Source organism: Ranitomeya variabilis, chromosome 7 (genome assembly GCF_051348905.1).
Source record: "Ranitomeya variabilis isolate aRanVar5 chromosome 7, aRanVar5.hap1, whole genome shotgun sequence".
NCBI lineage: Eukaryota > Metazoa > Chordata > Amphibia > Anura > Dendrobatidae > Ranitomeya > Ranitomeya variabilis.
Genome location: NC_135238.1, coordinates 98,879,679 through 98,901,015, shown reverse-complemented (window position 1 = coordinate 98,901,015; position 21,337 = coordinate 98,879,679). Strand labels below are relative to the sequence as shown.

General features: G+C 44.6%; 1 protein-coding gene across 7 annotated transcripts in view; it reads left to right on the top strand.

The window, feature by feature from the left end:
• TNRC18 (trinucleotide repeat containing 18) overlaps positions 1-21,337 on the top strand; it is a 997,170-nt gene that overhangs the window by 684,970 nt on the left and 290,863 nt on the right. For all 7 annotated transcript variants that reach the window (XM_077275610.1, XM_077275609.1, XM_077275606.1 and 4 more), the window contains one exon: positions 6,906-7,318. In XM_077275610.1, the coding sequence (XP_077131725.1) occupies positions 6,906-7,318 (413 nt within the window). The remainder of the gene's footprint in view (positions 1-6,905; positions 7,319-21,337) is intronic.

Here is a 21,337-nt window from a genome sequence, read left to right as displayed (position 1 = left end):
TGAATCAGGAGCCCCATATAATGCTCCATACAGTTCATGATGGGCCCCATAATATGCTCCATATTAAAATATACCCCATATAATCCTGCACAAAGGTTAATAATGGCCCCATAAGATGCTCCATAGAAACATTTGCCCCATACAATGCTGCATAAAGGTTGATGGCCCCATAAGATGCTCCACACATTATGGCCCCATAAGATCCACACATTATGGCCCCATGAGATGCTCCATACATTATGGGCCCCATACGATGCTCCACACATTATGGCCCCATACGATGCTCCATACATTGTGGCCCCATGAGATGCTCCACACATTAGGGGCCCCATGAGATGCTCCACACATTATGCCCCATTTGATGCTCCTCATATATGCCCCATAAGATGCTCCTTATATATGCCCCATAAGATGCTCCATACATTTGCCCCATTTGCTGTTGCTGCGATTAAAATAAAAAAAATCAAATACTCACCTCTCTTCACTCAGGCCCCCGGCACTTGCTATAGTCACCTTCCTCGTTCCATCGCTGCGCGCTGCTCTGTCTTCCATCCTCTGCACTGACTGTTCAGGCAGAGGGCGGCGCGCACACTAATCGCGTCATCGCACCCTCTGACCTGAACAGTCACAGCCAGAGGACGGAAGACAGAGCAGCGCGCAGCGATGGAACGAGGAAGGTGACTATCGCGCAATGCTCACCTCCCCTGATATACTCACCTGCTCCCGGCGCGGTCCCCTGGCAGCGTCTCACTGTCAGATGATCTCCGGGAGCCGGCGGCATCTTCCTGTGTTCAGCGGTCACGTACCGCTCATTAGAATAATGAATATGCGTGCATATTCATTACTTTAATGAGCGGTACCACGTGACCGCTGAACACAGGAAGCTCTGCCCGGAGACCATGGGACATGCAGGGACAGCGCCAGGAGCAGGTAAGTATATCACAGCCGCCGCTCCCCCTCACCTGTCGACCCCCCCGCCGACACTGACTCGAGTATAAGCCGAGAGGGTCACTTTCAGCCCCAAAAAGTGGGCTGAAAATCTCGGCTTATACTCGAGTATATACGGTAGATTTCAGAGCCATGTCCTTAGTCATTGCAATAAGGGACAATAATACACCACTGTGTACACCACAGTAAGCAAGTGACATCATTAAAGAAGAATTGACAAGAATACTTCATTTATATGTATTTGTAATAAAACACAAATGTAAAATATTGCATTGTGATTGATAACCCATTCATACAGTTACACACACTCCCACCCACAAAGACAATAGAATTAGAAACTTGAGACCAACCATTCGCCAGCTGTGCAAGGCACCAAAAAGCAAATGGGTGTCAAGCAGAGTACGCAGAAGCCATGGCATGTTTGGGGAACCTCCATACCCACATTTTGCCAAATTACTCTGGCCATTTATGACTCATGCATAGTGGGGTACATATTAATCAAGTTAAGCTACTGAAACAGTGAAAGGGTGTTGGATGACTTCCAAGCAAGCCATAATTACAATTTTCCAAGCACAAAAGAGTTGAAATCGGGGGGAGGGCGGGGGGGGGGGGGGGATGTAAGAACATGTCTCAGGTTTCCACTATACTGGCTCATTACGATACTTTTTTTTTATTTGACAGAGCAAGACATTTGCTCTCTTTATTTGAAGTCAGCATTAAAGAAGCACTCTCATGATAGCAACACTGCTAGTCTAAGGGGGTCAGATTCCTTGTAGGAATGCTCAGACCTGACATCCATAATGTAGTGGTGCACCATCTTACTGGAAAAACTCAGGAAATTGCCATCTTAAGTGCATAAAGAGGGCAACGCATCATCATGTAGCAATTACAGATATCCAGTGGCATTGAGGTTTCCATTGATGAAGAATGCCCCCACTATCTTTGTACCCTATATATCACACCATACCATCAATTATGGGTGTCAGGTCCGAGCATTCCTACATGAACAGTTTACTGGAAGTGGATTGCTTGTCAAGGGCCATTTGAATGGCCACCAAGGTCTCCTGATCTGACCCCCTTAAACTTATATCTTTGGGGGTCATCTGAAGGCAATTGTCTATGCTGTGAAGATACGAGATGAAACAACGGTACTGGAAGCCTGTGCTAATATTTATTTTGCTATCAGTGTGTCAAGAGTGGGAGAAGAGGGTTGCATTGACAATCCAACACAATGGGCAGCACTTTAAACACATTTTATAAGTGGTTATAAACTTGTAATTAACTCCTGAAAGAATAAACTTACGTTAAAATCAAGAACACCATTATTTTTCTTGTGAAATTCTCAATAAGTCCCATTGAAAAAAAATGAAGTTGAATCCAAATGGCTGACTTCAAAATGGCCGCCATGGTCACCACCCATCTTGAAAAGTTCCCCCGTCCCATATATTAATGTGTTACAAGCAGGAAGTTATCACCAACCATTCCTATTTTATTTAGGTGTATCCATATAAATGGCCCACTCTATGTTTTTGGTGACATTACGAATAAATGAACATAACATATTCACTCACATCACCTTAAGGCCAGCCAAACACATCCAACTTAATATAGGGAAGATGGATGATTCTATCCATACCATGTTTCATCTCTACTGAAGGGTAAAATTGTGATGGGAAACATGATCATATCTCCTGCTTTGGACCTTCAGGGGCAAAGATATCCTGAAAGTTTGGGATCTCATAATCTGCTAATAGACCTAGCAAACCTCATAACCACCCCCATATGAACTCACCAAGGGGAAGTATGTGGGCATAACTTTTATGTAATAAAAATCAAAGTATGGGTTTCTGTCATTGTTCATTTTCTGGAAGACACAGTTCGCTGTGTGTTCCTTTTTCCGAAGGTAAGCGCTTCCCTCCATAAAGATAAGCCATTCCTCCAAAGTCTTGTTTAGTACTTTTTTTCCATTATCCTTTTTTATTTGATGTAACTGTATATACCATATTGTTTTGTTCCCACTTTGTATCATCTTTGTATATTTTTTTTATAAACACTGCTTACCTTTAATATTTATTTATTTAAAAAATGTTATTAGAAATTTATAACTTTGAGTTTAAAAAAAAAAATATATATATATATATATATATATATATATATATATATATATATATATAATTGTCTAAGGGGTACTTCATCTGTCTTTCGCGGAAATCCTGGGTCGCTGATTGGTCGCGGCCGGCCGTGAATTGGCCCCTCCCTACTCCCCTCCAGTCAGTGCCCCCTCCATACTCCCCGCCAGTCAGCGGCCACATAGGGTTTTAGCAGTCCGTTAAATGGAGTGCATTACACCGCGGCATAACGCAGTGTAACGCAGTCAGTTAACGCTGCTATTAACCCTGTGTGACCAACTTTTTACTATTGATGCTGCCTATGCCTCATCAATAGTAAAAACATAATGTTGAAAATAATTTAAAAAAATCATTATATTCTCACCTTCCGGCGCCTTTCCCGCTCCTCGCGACGCTCCGGTCCCAAGAATGCATTTCGGCAATGACCGGAGATGACGTAGCGGTCTCGTGAGACCGCTACATCATCACGTGTTATTGCCGCAATGCATTCTTGGGACCGGAGCGTCGCGAGGAGCATCGCTAAACGCCTGGGCTGGATCCGGGGGCCGCCGGAAGGTGAGTATATAACTATTTTTTATTTTAATTCTTTTTTAACAGGGATATGGTGCCCACATTGCTATATGCTATGTGGGCTGTGTTGTATACTGTGTGGCTGTGCAATATACTGTGTGGCTGGGCAATATACCGCGTGGCTGTGCTATATACTACATGGCTGTGTTATATATTAAGTGGCTGTGTTATATACTACGTTGGATGTGTTATATACTACGTGGGCTGTGTTATATACTACGTGGGCTGTGTTGTATACTACTTTGCTGTGTTATATACTGCGTAGCTGGGCAACATACCACGTGGCTGTGTTATATACTACGTGGGCTGTGTTATATACTGCGTGGGCTGTGTTATATACTGCGTGGGCTGTGTTATATACTGCGTGGGCTGTGTTATATACTGCGTGGCCTGTCCTATATTCTACGTTGGCTGTGCTATATACTACTATACATATTCTAGAATACCCGATGCGTTATTATCGGGCCACCATCTAGTTATTTCATAAGAACAGTAAAGTTTCCTATCTTAAAAGGAACCTGTCACCCCCCCAGGCGTTTTTAACCCCTTCATGACCTTGGGATTTTTCGTTTTTCCGTGTTCGTTTTTCACTCCCCTCCTTCCCAGAGCCATAACTTTTTTATTTTTCCGTCAATTTGGCCATGTGTGAGGGCTTATTTTTTGCGGGACGAGTTGTACTTTTGAACGACATCATTGGTTTTAGCATGTCGTGTACTAGAAAACGGGAAAAAAATTCCAAGTGTAGTGAAATTCTGCAGTCCCACACTTGTTTTTTGTTTGGCTTTTTTGCTAGGTTCACTAAATGCTAAAACTGACCTGTCATTATGATTCTCCAGGTCACTACGAGTTCATAGACACCTAACATGACTAGGTTATTTTTTACCTAAGTGGTGAAAAAAAATTCCAAACTTTGCTAAAAAAAAATAAAAAATGCGCCTTTTTCCGATATTCGTAGCGTCTCCATTTTTCATGATCTGGGGTCGGTTGAGGGCTTATTTTTTGCGTGCCGAGCTGGCGTTTTTAATGATAGCATTTTGGTGTAGATACGTTCTTTTGATCGCCCGTTATTGCATTGTAATGCAATGTCGCGGCGACCAAAAAACGTAATTCTGGCGTTTGGAATTTTTTTCTCACTATGCTGTTTAGCGATCAGGTTAATGCTTTTTTTTTATTGATCGGGCGATTATGAACTCGGCGATACCAAATATGTGTAGGTTTGATTTTTTTTTTATTGATTTATTTTGATTGGGGCGAAAGGGGAATGATTTTAACTTTTTTATATATTTATTTTTTTCACATTTTTTTTAACTTTTTTTTTTAGTTTTGCCATGCTTCAATAGCCTCCATGGGAGGCTAGAAGCAGGCACAGCACGATCGCCTCTGCTACATAGCAGCGATCTTATGTTCGCTGCTATGTAGCAGAAAATCAGGTGTGCTGTGAGCGCCGACCACAGGGTGGCGCTCACAGCTGCCTGGGATCAGTAACCATAGAGGTCTCAAGGACCTCTGTGGTTACAATACTGAAGCATCGCCGACCTCCGATCATGTGACGGGGGTCGGCGATGCCATCATTTCCGGCCGGATGCGATAGTTAAATGCCGCTGTCTGCGTTTGACAGCGGCATTTAACTAGTTAATAGGCGCGGGCAGATCGCGATTCTGCCCGCGCCTATTGCGGGCACATGTCAGCTGTTCAAAACCGCTGACATGTCCTGGCTTTGATGCGGGCTCACCGCCGGAGCCCGCATCAAAGAGGGGCTTCTGACCTCGGACGTACTATCCCGTCCGAGGTCAGAAAGGGGTTAACTAAAAGAGCCACCTTTTGCAGCACTAATGCTACATTCTGTCAAAGTGGCTCTTTTAGTTGGGGTCCCTGCCAAAGCTCAACTATTAGTTTTTAGAATTTGCCTTTCCTACCTGTAGTATGTCAGGGGGGCATGTCTTTTCCCCCCTGACACAAACGCCTCCCATCCATCACTTAAAGCCTCCGTACGCCGGGTGCCGCCTCCCCTTCCTTCATTAACGTCCCCGACGCCTGGGCTGTAAGTTTTTGTATTTTTTTCGGGCATGCGCAGTTTGCGCTGCCCTTCAACTCCCATCATATGATGGGAACTTACAGCGCAGGCGCCGGGGACGTTAATGAAGGAATTGGAGGCGGCACACGGAGGGGCCGAGTAATGGCTGGGAGGCGTTTGTGTCCTGGGGGAAAAGACATGCCCCCCGGACAGACTACAAGTAGGAAAGGCAAATTCTAAAAACTAATAGTTCAGCGTTGGCAGGGACCACAACTAAAAGAGCCACTTTGACAGAATGCAGCATTAGTGCTGCACATGGTGGCTCTTTAAAGGGAACCTGTCACCCCGGTTTTTCACTCGGAGATAAAAATACCGCTACTTAGGGCATGAGCTGTGCTTTACAAAAGTGTTTTTTTTCTACCCTGATTCCCCACCTAAGCTGCCGAAATTACTTACCAAAGTCGCCGTTTTCGCTTGTCAATCATGCTGGTCTGGTCTGATGGGCGTGGTGACAAAGCTGTTTCTTCCCCCAGATCTTGCTTAGGTTTCCGTTGGTGGCGTAGTGGTTTGCGACTGCGCAGGTGATGAAAAAGAGCGCGATCTGCGCTATATCCCTGGTGATCGGTGGGGGCGGCCATCTCCTTGTGGCCGCGCATGCGCAGTTGGAGCGGTCTGCTGCCCGGGGCTTCAGGAAAATGGCCGCCGCGATCTCCATCTGCGCACGCTCGGCAGCCAGCGGCCATTTTCCTGAAGCCCCGGGCAGCAGAGCGCTCCAACTGCGCACGCGCGGCCACAGGAAGATGGCCGCCCCTACCGATCACCAGGGATATAGCGCAGATCGCGCTCTTTTTCGTCACCTGCGCAGTCGCAAACCACTACGCCACCAACGGAAACCTAAGCAAGATCTGGGGGAAGAAACAGCTTTGTCACCATGCCCATCAGACCAGACCAGCATGATTGACAAGCGAAAACGGCGACTTTGGTAAGTAATTTCGGCAGCTTAGGTGGGGAATCAGGGTAGAAAAAAAAACACTTTTGTAAAGCACAGCTCATGCCCTAAGTAGCGGTATTTTTATCTCCGAGTGAAAAACCGGGGTGACAGGTTCCCTTTAAGTTAAAAATGCATGGGGGGGGGTGACAGGTTCCCTTTAAACTTTTAGATTTGAAACGTATTTTGAACATGTTAATTCTTATAACTAATCCTTTTATATGATGTGCTCTTTTACTTTTATTCCTGTGTAAAGCTGCAGTGTCTCAGGAAACAGAATCAGAAAGTGAAGAAAAAAATGAAACCATGTCTTTACATGATATAAAGTTTACTAGCTGCGAAAAAGTAAGGAATTCCAAGGTGACTGCGGATAAAATGGACGTTGATATTGTTCTGCGTCCTCCAGGAAAAGAAAAGACCATTGATAAAATGCGAAAATTAAACAAATCTAAATCACCAAAAGACGGCAACCAAGAATTTGACGTAGAAGTTAGTGACGATGATCTTTGGAGTCGACGCAGAAGTGAACGAATCTTTCTCCATGGAGCAATCAGTTCTCCATCTGTATTGGCTGATGTCGCTACATCAACAGCCCCTGTGTCTAAAACTATTCGCTGCAGCAATATGACTAGTCTTAAGAAGCGAAGGGAACAAAGACACAACTGTAAGGTAGGTTTAATTAGTAAAACTGGCCATATAAGTTTTTTAAGTGACCCTCACCAATAATGTCATGTATATGATGACGCAAAGCAGTCCCTGTCAACACTGTTTTTTTTATCTAATATATAAAGCTGAATGTGTGTGTGTGTGTGTGTGTATGTGTGTATGTCCGGGATTGGCATCTGCACTGTCGCAGCTACAGCCACAAAATTTTGCACAGTCACACGTCTGGACCCCGAGAGCGTCATAGGCTATGTTGTGAGGTGAAATTTTAACCCCGCGCGTTCCAATTCACCAAACAATTTTGCCCCTATCTACATAATGGGGAAAAAGTGAAAGGAAAAGTGTTGGAGGCAAATTGACAGCTGCCAGATGTGAACAAGGGGGACTTAAAGAATGAGAGCCATGGCGCCAAAGAGTATATACCGTACAGTTGCTAAGGTGGGGCCACCAATATGGGATACTCACCACGCACGGGGATGTGAACACACACACAAAATGCGCCACACACTACCACGTACTTGAACACATATCACCCTCAGCACACATTTCACCACACATACACCAACTGCGCCACAAAAAAGTCGAAACACAAAAGTGGCCGCTCAAAACTCGCCACATGCAAAACTAGGCTGACGCAAAACTCACCACACGTGCAAAACTCACCTCATGGAAAACTCGCCACACGCAAAACTTGCACACGCTGAAAAATTGCCACATGCACAAAAGTTGCAATACGCGCAAAACTCGCCATGCGCAAAACTTGCTGCACACAACTTGCTACACTAACCTGTCACATGCAACTCGACACACAAAAAATTGCTATACGCATGTCGCCACACGCAACTCAACACACACAACTTGACACATGAAACTCGCCCTAAAACACACACAAGTCTGGTATTATCCTTCAAAAATAAAAATCTGATTAATAAGCAGACAAACTACAAGAGCAACAAATGTACCATATAGGAATACGGCAGCTGTCAGCCACATGACCTGTCTATTATGTGTATGTGTGAGCTAATAGATACTGCCGGGGGGAGGGCTTCCTGTTGGCTGGGGATTTATCAGGCTGCCAATTTAGCTTACAAATACTGAGGTAAAAATACTGACCAAATAACATGTGAACGAGGTCTAATACAGGAGGAGATGACATACAGATTTATACTATATACAGGGGAGATGACACACAGGTATATACTATATACAGGAGGAGATGACACACTGGTATATACTATATACAGGGGAGATGACATACAGGTACATACTATATACAGGGAAGATGACACACAGGTATATACTATATACAGGGGAGATGACACACAGGTATATACTATATACAGGAGGAGATGACACACAGGTATACACTATATACAGGAGGAGATGACACACAGGTATACACTATATACAGGAGGAGATGACACACAGGTATATACTATATACCGGGGAGATGACACACGTATATACTATATACAGGAGGAGATGACGCAGATATATACTGTTGTGATTCGGTTCGTGGGCTCCCCCGGTGGTCTCTTGTGGTACTGGTGTCCTGCAAGCTTTGCCTTCTCAGTTCACCTGTTCCTATCAGGATGTGGGAGTATCCTATTTAACCTTGCTCCTCAGTCATTCTAATGCTGGCCATCAATGTATCCAGAGTGATTCTGTTGCATGTTCCTGCTCCCAGTTTTCTGCTCAGCTAAGTTGGACACTTTAGTCCTTAGGTCTATTTTTGTATGTTTTGTCCAGTTTGCACTTATGTGAATCTCTGCAGCTGGAAGCTCTTGTTGGGCTGAAATTACTACTCCAGTGGCATGAGTTGTCACATGAGTTAAGGTAATTTCAGGATGGTGTTTTGAAGGGTTTTGCAGCTGACCGCGAAGTCCTCTGTTGTATCTTTCTGCTATTTAGTTAGCGGGCCTCTCTGTGCTAAATCTGCTTTCATACTACGTGTGTCTTTTCATCTGCTCTCACCGTTATTATATGTGGGGGGCTGCTATCTCCTGTGGGGACATTCTCTGGAGGCAAGCCAGGACTGTGTTTTCTTCTACCAGGGGTAGTTAGTTCTCCGGCTGGCGCGCGGCATCTAGAGACAACGCAGGAATGCCCCCTGGCTACTTCTAGTGTGGTGTGTAGGTTTAGCATCGCGGTCAGCTCTAGTTTCCATCACCCGAGAGCTTGTCCGTTTATTCTATGCTTCTGATGTTTCCTTGCCATTGGAAACCATAACAGTATGGCCAGCCCAAATGTTTAATCTATAGGCTGAAGCAGGAGAGAAAAGGAACTGTGTGAAACCTTTTTTTTTTTTTTTTTTTTTCTTTTCCTTCCTCTGAAGTTGCACTCCAGCTCTAATTGCAGTCTCCTGTTTTTCTCTCCTCTTAACCCCTGAATGGCTCAGACTTTATCTGTTGAAATATGGATCCCCAGAGTCTGGCTACCAATTTGAATAATCTTGCCTCTAAAGTTCAGAATATACAAGATTTTTTGTTACATGCTCCTCGGTCTGAACCTAAAATTCCTATACCGGAGTTTTTTTCTGGAGATCGATCTTGTTTTCTAAATTTTAAATACAATTGTAAATTGTTTCTTTTGCTGAGATCTCATTCTGCTGGAGATCCTGCCCAGCAAGTAAAAATTGTTATTTCTTTACTGCGGGGTGACCCCCAAAATTGGGCATTTTCATTGGCACCAGGGGATCCTGCGTTGCTCAATGTGGATGCGTTTTTTCTGGCTTTGGGGTTGCTTTATGAGGAACCAAATTTGGAGATTCAGGCTGAGAAAGCCCTAATAGCCCTCTCTCAGGGGCAAGATGAAGCCGAAATATATTGCCAAAAATTTCGAAAATGGTCTGTGCTTACTCAGTGGAATGAGTGCGCTCTGGCGGCAATTTTCAGAGAAGGTCTCTCTGATGCTGTAAAAGACGTCATGGTGGGGTTTCCTGCGCCTACTGGTCTGAATGAGTCCATGACAATGGCAATTCAGATTGATCGGCGTTTACGGGAACGCAAACCTGTGCACCAGTTGGCGGTGTCTTCTGAAGAGGCACCACAGAGTATGCAATGTGATAGCTTTCTGTCCAGAAGCGAACGACAGATTTATAGGCGCAAAAATCATTTGTGCTTCTATTGTGGAAATTCTACTCATGTTATATCAGCATGCTCTAAACGAACAAAGAAAGTTGATAAATCCTCTGCTGTTGGCACTTTGCAGTCCAAGTTTATTTTGTCTGTAACTCTAATTTGTTCGTTATCTTCTATTGTTGCGGATGCGTATGTGGATTCTGGCGCCGCTTTGAGTCTTATGGATTGGTCCTTTGCCAGGCGCTGTGGGTTTGATCTAGAGCCTCTGGAAGTTCCTATACCTTTAAAGGGTATTGATTCTACACCATTGGCTAGTAATAAACCACAATACTGGACACAAGTGACTATGCGTATGACTCCAGACCATCAAGAGGTGATTCGCTTCCTTGTACTGTATAATCTACATGATGTGTTGGTGCTGGGATTGCCATGGTTGCAAACTCATAACCCAGTCCTTGACTGGAAAACAGTGTCTGTACTAAGCTGGGGATGTCAGGGAAATCATGGGGACACATCTTTGGTCTCCATTGCTTCATCTATTCCCTCTGAAATTCCTGAGTTTTTGTCTGATTATCGTGAGGTTTTTGAGGAATCTACTCTTAATTCTCTTCCTCCTCACAGAGATTGCGATTGCGCCATAGATTTGATCCCTGGCAGTAAATTTCCTAAGGGTCGTCTATTCAATCTGTCTGTACCTGAACATGCTGCCATGCGAGAGTATATTAGGGAGTCCTTGGAAAAGGGACATATTCGTCCTTCTTCGTCTCCTCTTGGAGCGGGGTTCTTTTTCGTAGCTAAAAGCGATGGTTCTTTGAGACCTTGTATTGATTATAGACTCTTGAATAAGATCACAGTCAAGTATCAGTATCCTTTGCCATTGCTGACAGATTTATTTGCTCGCATTGAGGGGGCGAAGTGGTTCTCTAAGATTGATCTTCGCGGTGCGTATAATTTGGTGCGAATTAAGCAGGGGGATGAGTGGAAAACCGCATTTAATACGCCCGAGGGCCATTTTGAGTATTTGGTGATGCCTTTTGGTCTGTCAAATGCCCCTTCGGTCTTTCAGTCTTTTATGCACAATATTTTCCGTGAATATCTGGATAAATTTATGATTGTGTATTTGGACGATATCTTGATTTTTTCGGATGACTGGGAATCTCATGTTCAACAAGTTAGGAGGGTTTTTCAGGTTTTGCGGACCAATTCTCTGTTTGTTAAAGGTTCAAAGTGTGTTTTTGGGGTTCAGAAGATTTCTTTTTTGGGGTACATTTTTTCCCCCTCTTCTATTGAGATGGATCCTGTGAAGGTTCGGGCTATTTGTGACTGGACGCAACCGACTTCTCTTAAGGGCCTTCAGAAATTTTTGGGCTTTGCTAACTTTTATCGTCGATTCATAACTGGTTTTTCTAGCGTTGTCAGGCCTTTGACTGATTTGACTAAAAAGGGTGCTGATGTTGCAGATTGGTCTCCTGCTGCTGTGGAGGCCTTTCGGGAGCTTAAGCGCCGTTTTTCTTCTGCTCCGGTGTTGTGCCAGCCTGATGTTTCTCTTCCTTTTCAGGTGGAAGTTGATGCTTCCGAGATCGGAGCGGGGGCGGTTTTGTCGCAGAAAAGTTCAGATTGTTCAGTGATGAGACCTTGTGCGTTCTTTTCTCGAAAATTTTCGCCCGCCGAGCGAAATTATGACGTCGGTAATCGGGAGCTTTTGGCGATGAAGTGGGCATTCGAGGAGTGGCGTCATTGGCTTGAGGGTGCTAAACATCAGGTGGTGGTCTTGACTGATCACAAAAATTTGATTTATCTTGAGTCGGCCAGACGTCTGAATCCTAGACAGGCGCGCTGGTCGTTGTTTTTCTCCCGGTTTAATTTTGTGGTTTCGTATCTGCCAGGTACTAAGAATGTGAAGGCGGATGCCCTTTCTAGGAGTTTTGAACCTGATTCCCCTGGTGATTCTAAACCTACGGGTATACTTAAGGATGGGGTGATATTGTCTGCTGTCTTCCCAGACCTGCTTTACAAGAGTTTCAGGCGGATCGGCCTGATCGTTGTCCGCCTGGTAGATTGTTTGTGCCGGATGAGTGGACCAATAGAGTCATCTCGGAGGTTCATTCTTCTGCGTTGGCAGGTCATCCGGGAATTTTTGGTACCAGAGATTTGGTGGCTAGGTCCTTCTGGTGGCCTTCCCTGTCTCGGGACGTGCGTACTTTTGTGCAGTCTTGCGATGTTTGTGCTCGGGCCAAGCCTTGTTGTTCTCGGGCTAGTGGGTTGTTGTTGCCCTTGCCTGTTCCTAAGAGGCCTTGGACACACATCTCTATGGATTTTATTTCTGATCTCCCTGTTTCTCAGAAGATGTCCGTCATTTGGGTGGTGTGTGACCGCTTTTCTAAGATGGTTCATTTGGTGCCCTTGCCCAAGCTGCCTTCCTCATCTGAGTTGGTGCCCCTGTTTTTTCAGAATGTGGTTCGGCTGCATGGTATTCCGGAGAATATCGTTTCCGACAGGGGATCCCAGTTTGTGTCCAGATTTTGGCGGGCGTTTTGTGCCAGGATGGGCATTGATTTGTCTTTTTCGTCTGCATTTCATCCCCAGACAAATGGCCAGACGGAACGTACTAATCAGACCTTGGAGACTTATTTGAGGTGTTTCGTGTCTGCTGATCAGGATGACTGGGTATCCTTTTTGCCGTTGGCTGAGTTTGCCCTTAATAATCGGGCCAGTTCTGCCACTTTGGTCTCCCCTTTCTTTTGCAATTCAGGGTTCCATCATCGTTTTTCATCTGGTCAGGTGGAGTCTTCGGATTGTCCTGGAGTGGATACCATGGTGGATAGGTTGCATCGTATTTGGGGGCAGGTGGTGGACAATTTGGAGTTGTCCCAGGAGAAGACTCAACGTTTTGCTAATCGCCATCGTCGTGTTGGTCCTCGTCTTCGTGTTGGGGACTTGGTGTGGTTGTCCTCCCGTTTTGTCCCTATGAGGGTCTCTTCTCCTAAGTTTAAGCCTCGGTTCATCGGTCCTTATAAGATTTTGGAAATTCTTAACCCTGTCTCTTTTCGTTTGGACCTCCCAGCATCCTTTGCTATCCATAATGTCTTCCATCGGTCATTATTGCGGAGGTATGAGGTACCACTTGTGCCTTCTGTTGAGCCTCCTGCTCCTGTGCTGGTTGAGGGTGAATTGGAGTACGTGGTGGAGAAAATCTTGGACTCCCGTGTTTCCAGACGGAGACTTCAATATCTGGTGAAATGGAAGGGCTACGGTCAAGAGGATAATTCTTGGGTTACAGCTTCTGATGTTCATGCTTCTGATTTGGTCCGTGCCTTTCATAGGGCTCATCCAGATCGCCCTGGTGGTTCTTGTGAGGGTTCGGTGCCCCCTCCTTAAGGGGGGGGTACTGTTGTGATTCGGTTCGTGGGCTCCCCCGGTGGTCTCTTGTGGTACTGGTGTCCTGCAAGCTTTGCCTTCTCAGTTCACCTGTTCCTATCAGGATGTGGGAGTATCCTATTTAACCTTGCTCCTCAGTCATTCTAATGCTGGCCATCAATGTATCCAGAGTGATTCTGTTGCATGTTCCTGCTCCCAGTTTTCTGCTCAGCTAAGTTGGACACTTTAGTCCTTAGGTCTATTTTTGTATGTTTTGTCCAGTTTGCACTTATGTGAATCTCTGCAGCTGGAAGCTCTTGTTGGGCTGAAATTACTACTCCAGTGGCATGAGTTGTCACATGAGTTAAGGTAATTTCAGGATGGTGTTTTGAAGGGTTTTGCAGCTGACCGCGAAGTCCTCTGTTGTATCTTTCTGCTATTTAGTTAGCGGGCCTCTCTGTGCTAAATCTGCTTTCATACTACGTGTGTCTTTTCATCTGCTCTCACCGTTATTATATGTGGGGGGCTGCTATCTCCTGTGGGGACATTCTCTGGAGGCAAGCCAGGACTGTGTTTTCTTCTACCAGGGGTAGTTAGTTCTCCGGCTGGCGCGCGGCATCTAGAGACAACGCAGGAATGCCCCTGGCTACTTCTAGTGTGGTGTGTAGGTTTAGCATCGCGGTCAGCTCTAGTTTCCATCACCCGAGAGCTTGTCCGTTTATTCTATGCTTCTGATGTTTCCTTGCCATTGGAAACCATAACAATATACTATATACAGGAGCAGATGACACACAGGTATATACTATTTACAGGAGGAGATGACACACAGGTATATACTATATACAGGAGGAGATGACATACAGGTACATACTATATACAGGAGGAGATGACACACAGGTATATACTATATACAGAAGCAGATGACACACAGGTATATACTATATACAGGAGGAGATGACTTACAGGTATATACTATATACAGGAGATGACACACGTATATACTATATACAGGAGGAGATGACATACAGGTATATACTATATAAAAGAGGAGATGACACATAGGTATATAGAGGAGGAGATGACATACAGCAGGTATATACTATATACAGGGGAGATGACATACAGATATACTATATACAGGAGATGACATACAGGTATATACTATATATAGGAGGAGATGACATACAGGTATATAGTATATACAGAAGTGATGACATACAGGTATATACTATATGCAGGAGGAGATGACACATAGGTATATACAATATACAGGAGGAGATGACATACAGCAGGTATATACTATTTACAGGGGAGATGACATACAGGTATATACTATATACAGGAGATGACATACAGATGTATACTATATATAAGGGAGATGACAAACATGTATATACTGAGGGGAAAATGAGAGGTGTGAGGTGAAAATGAGGGGTGTGAGGTGAAAATGAAAAGGTGTGAGTGCAAAATGAGAGGAGAGAGGGAAAATAGTGGAGTGATCGGAAATTGGCAGAAGTGAGGTCGAAATGACAAGTGTTAGGGGGGAATGAGAGGAGTGAGGGGGAAAATGAGAGGTGTAAGGGAGAAAATGAGAGATGTGAGGGGGAAAATGAGAGGCGTGATGGTAAAATAAGAGAAGTGAGGTGCTATAACTAACCACAAATATTTACTATGCCCAGGCAACGCCGGGCTCTTCAGCTAGTTGCCAATAAAATGCCAATAATGTGACCTTATGGAGATTGTTAAAGGGCTTTTCCAACACTTGACATTTAAAACCTATCCATACAATATTTAAGTGTTTGATTGCAGGGTGTATGATTGCCCCAGTGTGGTAGTTCATTGAGGAGGAATGAGATGATTAAAGGAAATCTGTCAGTAAGATCAACCTTCCTAAGCTAAGCCGTCTATATGGGCATGTTGGTCATAGGAAGCTGAATAAAGTGATACCGAGATAACTGCGATCTAATGTCTTATTCCAGAGAAATCCATGTTTTTATTTATAAGTACATGACCTCTTCCAGGCTATGGGGAGAATGTTGCCTGGAAGATAACTCTACCTCCAGAGCTTATTTTATATGAAGGGGAGTTACCAGACTGAGACAAGTAAGGCTAGTTTCACATTAGCGTTTAAATCCGCAGCGTTTAAAACGCATCCGCAAGTGGTGGAAAAACCGCATATAAACGCGTACAAACGCTGCGTTTTTTAGACGCGTGCGGGATCGCATGCGGTTAAAAAACGCCGCATTTGTACGCGTTTATATGCGTTTTTTTCTGCGTTTGCGTTTTTGGTGCGCATGATGAGAAATTTCACAAGAGAAAAATCAAGATAACCAGACACCGCCAATGGGACTACAGAGGGCGTGTATTATGGAATCTCTATATATAGACCCTAGCGCTACTGAAATCTTAACAGTTTGCTACTGTATCCTGTGTCATGATGGATCTTCGCTTGAAGAGCTTTTATTTCAACCTGGATTTAAGCATCAAGCTGTTTCTTGCCCGTGCTTTTGCTTGGGAGCAAGACAGAAATCGCAAAAGATGGAGAAGGAGACAACGTAGGCGTTTTTGGAGACACCCCATTATTGAATTGCGTGAGAGACGTGGAGCCTTTCACACGCTCTATGCCGAGCTGAATGCCAACCCGGAGAAATTCCAGGAATACACAAGGATGTTGCAAGACTCGTTCCGGGATTTGCTTGCTCGTGTCCAAGGAGCCATACGGCGACAGGACACCCAGCTCCGTAGAGCGATTCCACCGGAGGAACGTCTGCTGGTTACATTAAGGTACGTTCCAAATAAACCAATGAAAGTCCACATTTTTTGTTTTCTGACATGTATTTTTTGGGTATTTTCCTTTCTTTCTTTAGCGTAACCACACCATAAGTAGAATAGATTGTAATGTTTCTTGGGTTTGTTTTACAGATTTCTGGCAACCGGAGGGAGTTTATCATCCCTCCACTTCCAATACCGGCTTGGAATATCCACCCTGTCCGGAATAGTTGCGGACACCTGTCGGGCTTTGTGGAATGTACTCCGGGATGAGTTTATACCCCTACCCACCGTCGACATGTGGCTTGAAATTGCGGAAAAATTCTGGAGTGTTTGTGATTTCCCCAACTGTTTAGGAGCGGTGGATGGAAAGCACATCCGCATTATCAAACCTACCAGAACAGGATCGGAGTATTTCAACTATAAAAAATATTTTTCTGTTGTGCTCATGGCAATAGCTGATGTGAACTGTCGCTTCAACGCCGTGGACATTGGAGCTTTTGGTCTTGGCAATGATTCACAAACTTTCAAGAACTCGGATATGGGCCGCCGTGTGTATGGCAAAAATTTCAATTTTCCCCCGCCACAACCTCTCCCCAACATTCAAGGTCCACCGATGCCATTTGTTATGTTTGGGGATGAGGCCTTTCAGATGTGTGAAAACCTACTGAAGCCCTATTCCAGTCGGGACTTGAACCACATTAGAAAGATCTTTAACTACAGACTGACCAGGGCCCGAAGAACAGTGGAGTGTACCTTTGGCATTCTGGTCGCTAAATGGCGCATTCTTGCATCAGCCATAAATCTAAAAGTGGAAACAGTTGACGAGGTGGTCAAAGCTTGTGTGGTTCTGCATAATTATATAATGGCTAAGGAGCAACCCGACATTGAACTGGATGAACCAGTTGCACACCCACTGCCCGATTTCCAGCATCACCCGCTGCGGTCAACTGCGGCAGTTGGTCACATGCGGGACCAATTTGCTGCCTTTTTTTATTCAGATATTGGACGTGTGTCATGGCAGGACGATGTTGTGTAAATGTCCTGTTGTAATTACATCTGTACCATTAATTTTCTGATATGAAAATAATATTTCTCATTAATAAACTTTAGTTTTGTTTGTGTTGACCGTGTCTCCTATGTTTTTCCTCTACAAACCAAGGCTGTCCTAAAACTGGCAGTATTTGGTCTGTATTTAATATCTGTTTTTGTAATCCAAAACCAGGAGTGGGTGATAAAGGCAGAGGTGCTAGTTATTATGTTAATATCATAATTTACCTCTAATTGTTCCACTCCTTGTTTTGGCTTACAAATACTGATATAAAACACTGGCCACATACTGCTAGTGTTATGGCAGCCATGTTGCTTTATTGGTAAGCTTGTTGACGTCATTGCGTCCTGATTCTGTTCTGCTGTATCCATTGGACACAGACTGAAGAGACAATGACTGACACACTAAAGAGATCTATACTCATCAAGTCAGGTGTCAGAAATAATTAATTCATGATGCACATATAACAGCCTCATGAATTCACTGTTTCTGACACCTGTGCAGGTGAGCATAGATATGCAGTGTAACGGGGTCTACTGTGCTGTAGTACCTCTTTAGGTATCACCCCGTGTTTCAGGAGGTCCACTCTGCCTTGGCTGGATTCTGAATGAAGGACGCTGGCTGGAATTGTTTGGTTACATGGGTGCATATAACAGCTCACTGCTTCTCCACGTATTTCCAGTCTAACAACACTTTATTCACAGGACACAGAATATATAACACAGATACAGAGGGCAGGCCAATAGAAAAACAGCAGGCCAGACATATATTACAATAGCCGCAGGTGGACGGAGCCTGCCAATATTTACTGTGGGAATTACAAAGGTGGGGGAGGTCAGAAGGAGAATATCTTGTCCCCTCTGCCCAGGGGCGCAGCCTGTGGACTGATGCATTTCACATGGAACCTATTATACATACATACAGTTAGGTCCATATATATTTGGACAAAGACAACATTTTTCTAATTTTGGTTATAGACATTACCACAATGAATTTTAAACAAAACAATTCAGATGCAGTTGAAGTTCAGATTTTCAGCTTTCATTTGAGGGTATCCACATTAAAATTGGATGAAGGGTTTAGGAGTTTCAGCTCCTTAACCTGTGCCACCCTGTTTTTAAAGGGACCAAAAGTAATTGGACAATTGACTCCAAGGCTATTTCATGGAGAGGTGTGGGCAATCCCTTCAATATGTAATTCTCAATTAAGCAGATAAAAGGCCTGGAGTTGATTTGAGGTGTGGTGCTTGCATTTGGAAGGTTTTGCTGTGAAGTAAACATGCGGTCAAAGGAGCTCTCCATGCAGGTGAAACAAGCCATCCTTAAGCTGCGAAAACAGAAAAAACCCATCCGAGAAATTGCTACATTATTAGGAGTGGCAAAATCTACAGTTTGGTACATCCTGAGAAAGAAAGAAAGCACTGGTGAACTCATCAATGCAAAAATACCTGGGCACCCACAGAAGACAACAGTGGTGGATGATCGCAGAATAATCTCCATGGTGAAGAGAAACCCCTTCACAACAGCCAACCAAGTGACCAACACTCTCCAGGAGGTCGGTGTATCAATATCCAAATCTACCATAAAGAGAAGACTGCATGAAAGTAAATACAGAGGGTTCACTGCACGGTGCAAGCCACTCATAAGCATCAAGAATAAAAAGGCTAGACTGGACTTTGCTAAAAAACATCTAAAAAAGCCAGCACAGTTCTGGAAGAACATTTTTTGGACAGATGAAACCAAGATCAACCTCTACCAGAATGATGGAAAGAGAAAAGTATGGCGAAGGCGTGGTACAGCTCACGGTCCAAAGCATACCACATTATCTGTAAAACACGGCGGAGGCAGTGTGATGGCTTGGGCATGCATGGCTGCCAGTGGCACTGGGTCACTAGTGTTTATTGATGATGTGACACAGGACAGAAGCAGCCGAATGAATTCTGAGGTCTTCAGAGACATACTGTGTGCTCAGAGCCAGCCAAATGCAGCCAAACTGATTGGTCGTCGTTTCATACTACAGATTGACACTGACCCAAAACATAAAGCTAAAGCAACCCAGGAGTTTATTAAAGCAAAGAAGTGGAATATTCTTGAATGGCCAAGTCAGTCACTTGATCTCAACCCAATTGAGCATGCATTTCACTTGTTAAAGACTAAACTTCAGACAGAAAGGCCCACAAACAAACAGCAACTGAAAACCACCGCAGTGAAGGCCTTGCAGAGCATCAAAAAGGAGGAAACACAGCGTCTGGTGATGTCCATGAGTTCAAGACTTCAGGCAGCCATTGCAAACAAAGGGTTTTCAACCAAGTACTAAAAATGAACATTTCATTAAAAATTATTGAATCTTGTCCAATTACTTTTGGTCCCTTTAAAAACAGGGTGGCACATGTTAAGGAGCTGAAACTCCTAAACCCTTCATCCAATTTTAATGTGGATACCCTCAAATGAAAGCTGAAAGTCAGAACTTCAACTGCATCTGAATTGTTTTGTTTAAAATTCATTGTGGTAATGTCTATAACCAAAATTAGAAAAATGTTGTCTCTGTCCAAATATATATGGACCTAACTGTATACTGCATAACATATTCTTGGTGCTGGGGGGTTCTGTAACACGGCTCCCCTTTTCAGCGACGCGATCGGCATACACAGTCTGATCCTTAACTGATCTTTTTGGGGATGACCGAAGTTTATGGGGTTGGTACAAGTTACGTTTGTCGACTTAGTCCATCGGCGTTACCGGTTTGTTTGCCGGGTCTGTAGAGGATGGTGAAGTCCAGAGGTTGTAGGGCTAAACTCCACGCAGTAATCTGGCGTTGTCTCCGGAGACCCGATTAAGCCAGACTAGGGGATTATGGTCCGTTAGGAGGGAAAAATGTCGTCCATACAAATATGGTTGTAACTTTTTGAGTGCCCATACTATTGCCAGGCACTCCTTCTCAATGGCCACATAGCTCACTTCACGGGGCAGTAGTTTCCGACTCAGGTAAGCTACCGGGTGTTCTTGGCCGTCCGACCCTACTTGGCTTAGTACTGCCCCCAATCCAAACATAGAAGCGTCCGTGTGAACAAGGAAACGTTTAGTTGGATCAGGTGCGGCCAATACAGGGGTATTGGTGAGGGCGTCCTTTAGCTGGCGGAAGGCTTCCTCACACTCTGGGGTCCAGGATACCTGGCGGGGTTGGTTCTTACGGGTCAGATCAGTGAGGGGCTTGGCTACGCTGCTGTAATTGGGAACAAATTTCCTGTAATACCCTGCTGTCCCTAGAAACGCCATGACCTGGGTTTTAGTGCGTGGGTAGGCCATTTGGCTATGGCCTCAATCTTGGCTGGTTCTGGTCTCTGTATCCCACTTCCCACCCAGTGCCCTAAATACTGAACCTCTGCTTTGCCCACGTGACACTTGTTTGGGTTCAGGGTGATTCCGGCCTTGTGGATCCTGTCTAATACTGTCTCTAGGTGATTTAGATGCTCTTCCCATGTCGCGCTGTAGATGGCGATGTCATCCAGGTAGGAACAAGCATAGTCCTTCTGACCATCCAGAAGCCGGTCAGCCAGCCTCTGGAAGGTCGCCGGGGCAGTCTTCATCCCGAATGGCATAACTCGAAACTGGAATAAGCCGAACGGGGTGACAAATGCAGACTTGGGAATAGCGTCAGGACTAAGGGGAATCTGCCAGTAGCCTTTGCCAGCCGGTCTAACAACTCATCCACACGCGGCATGGGATACGCATCCGTCACTGTTTTCTCATTGAGCTTACGATAGTCTAC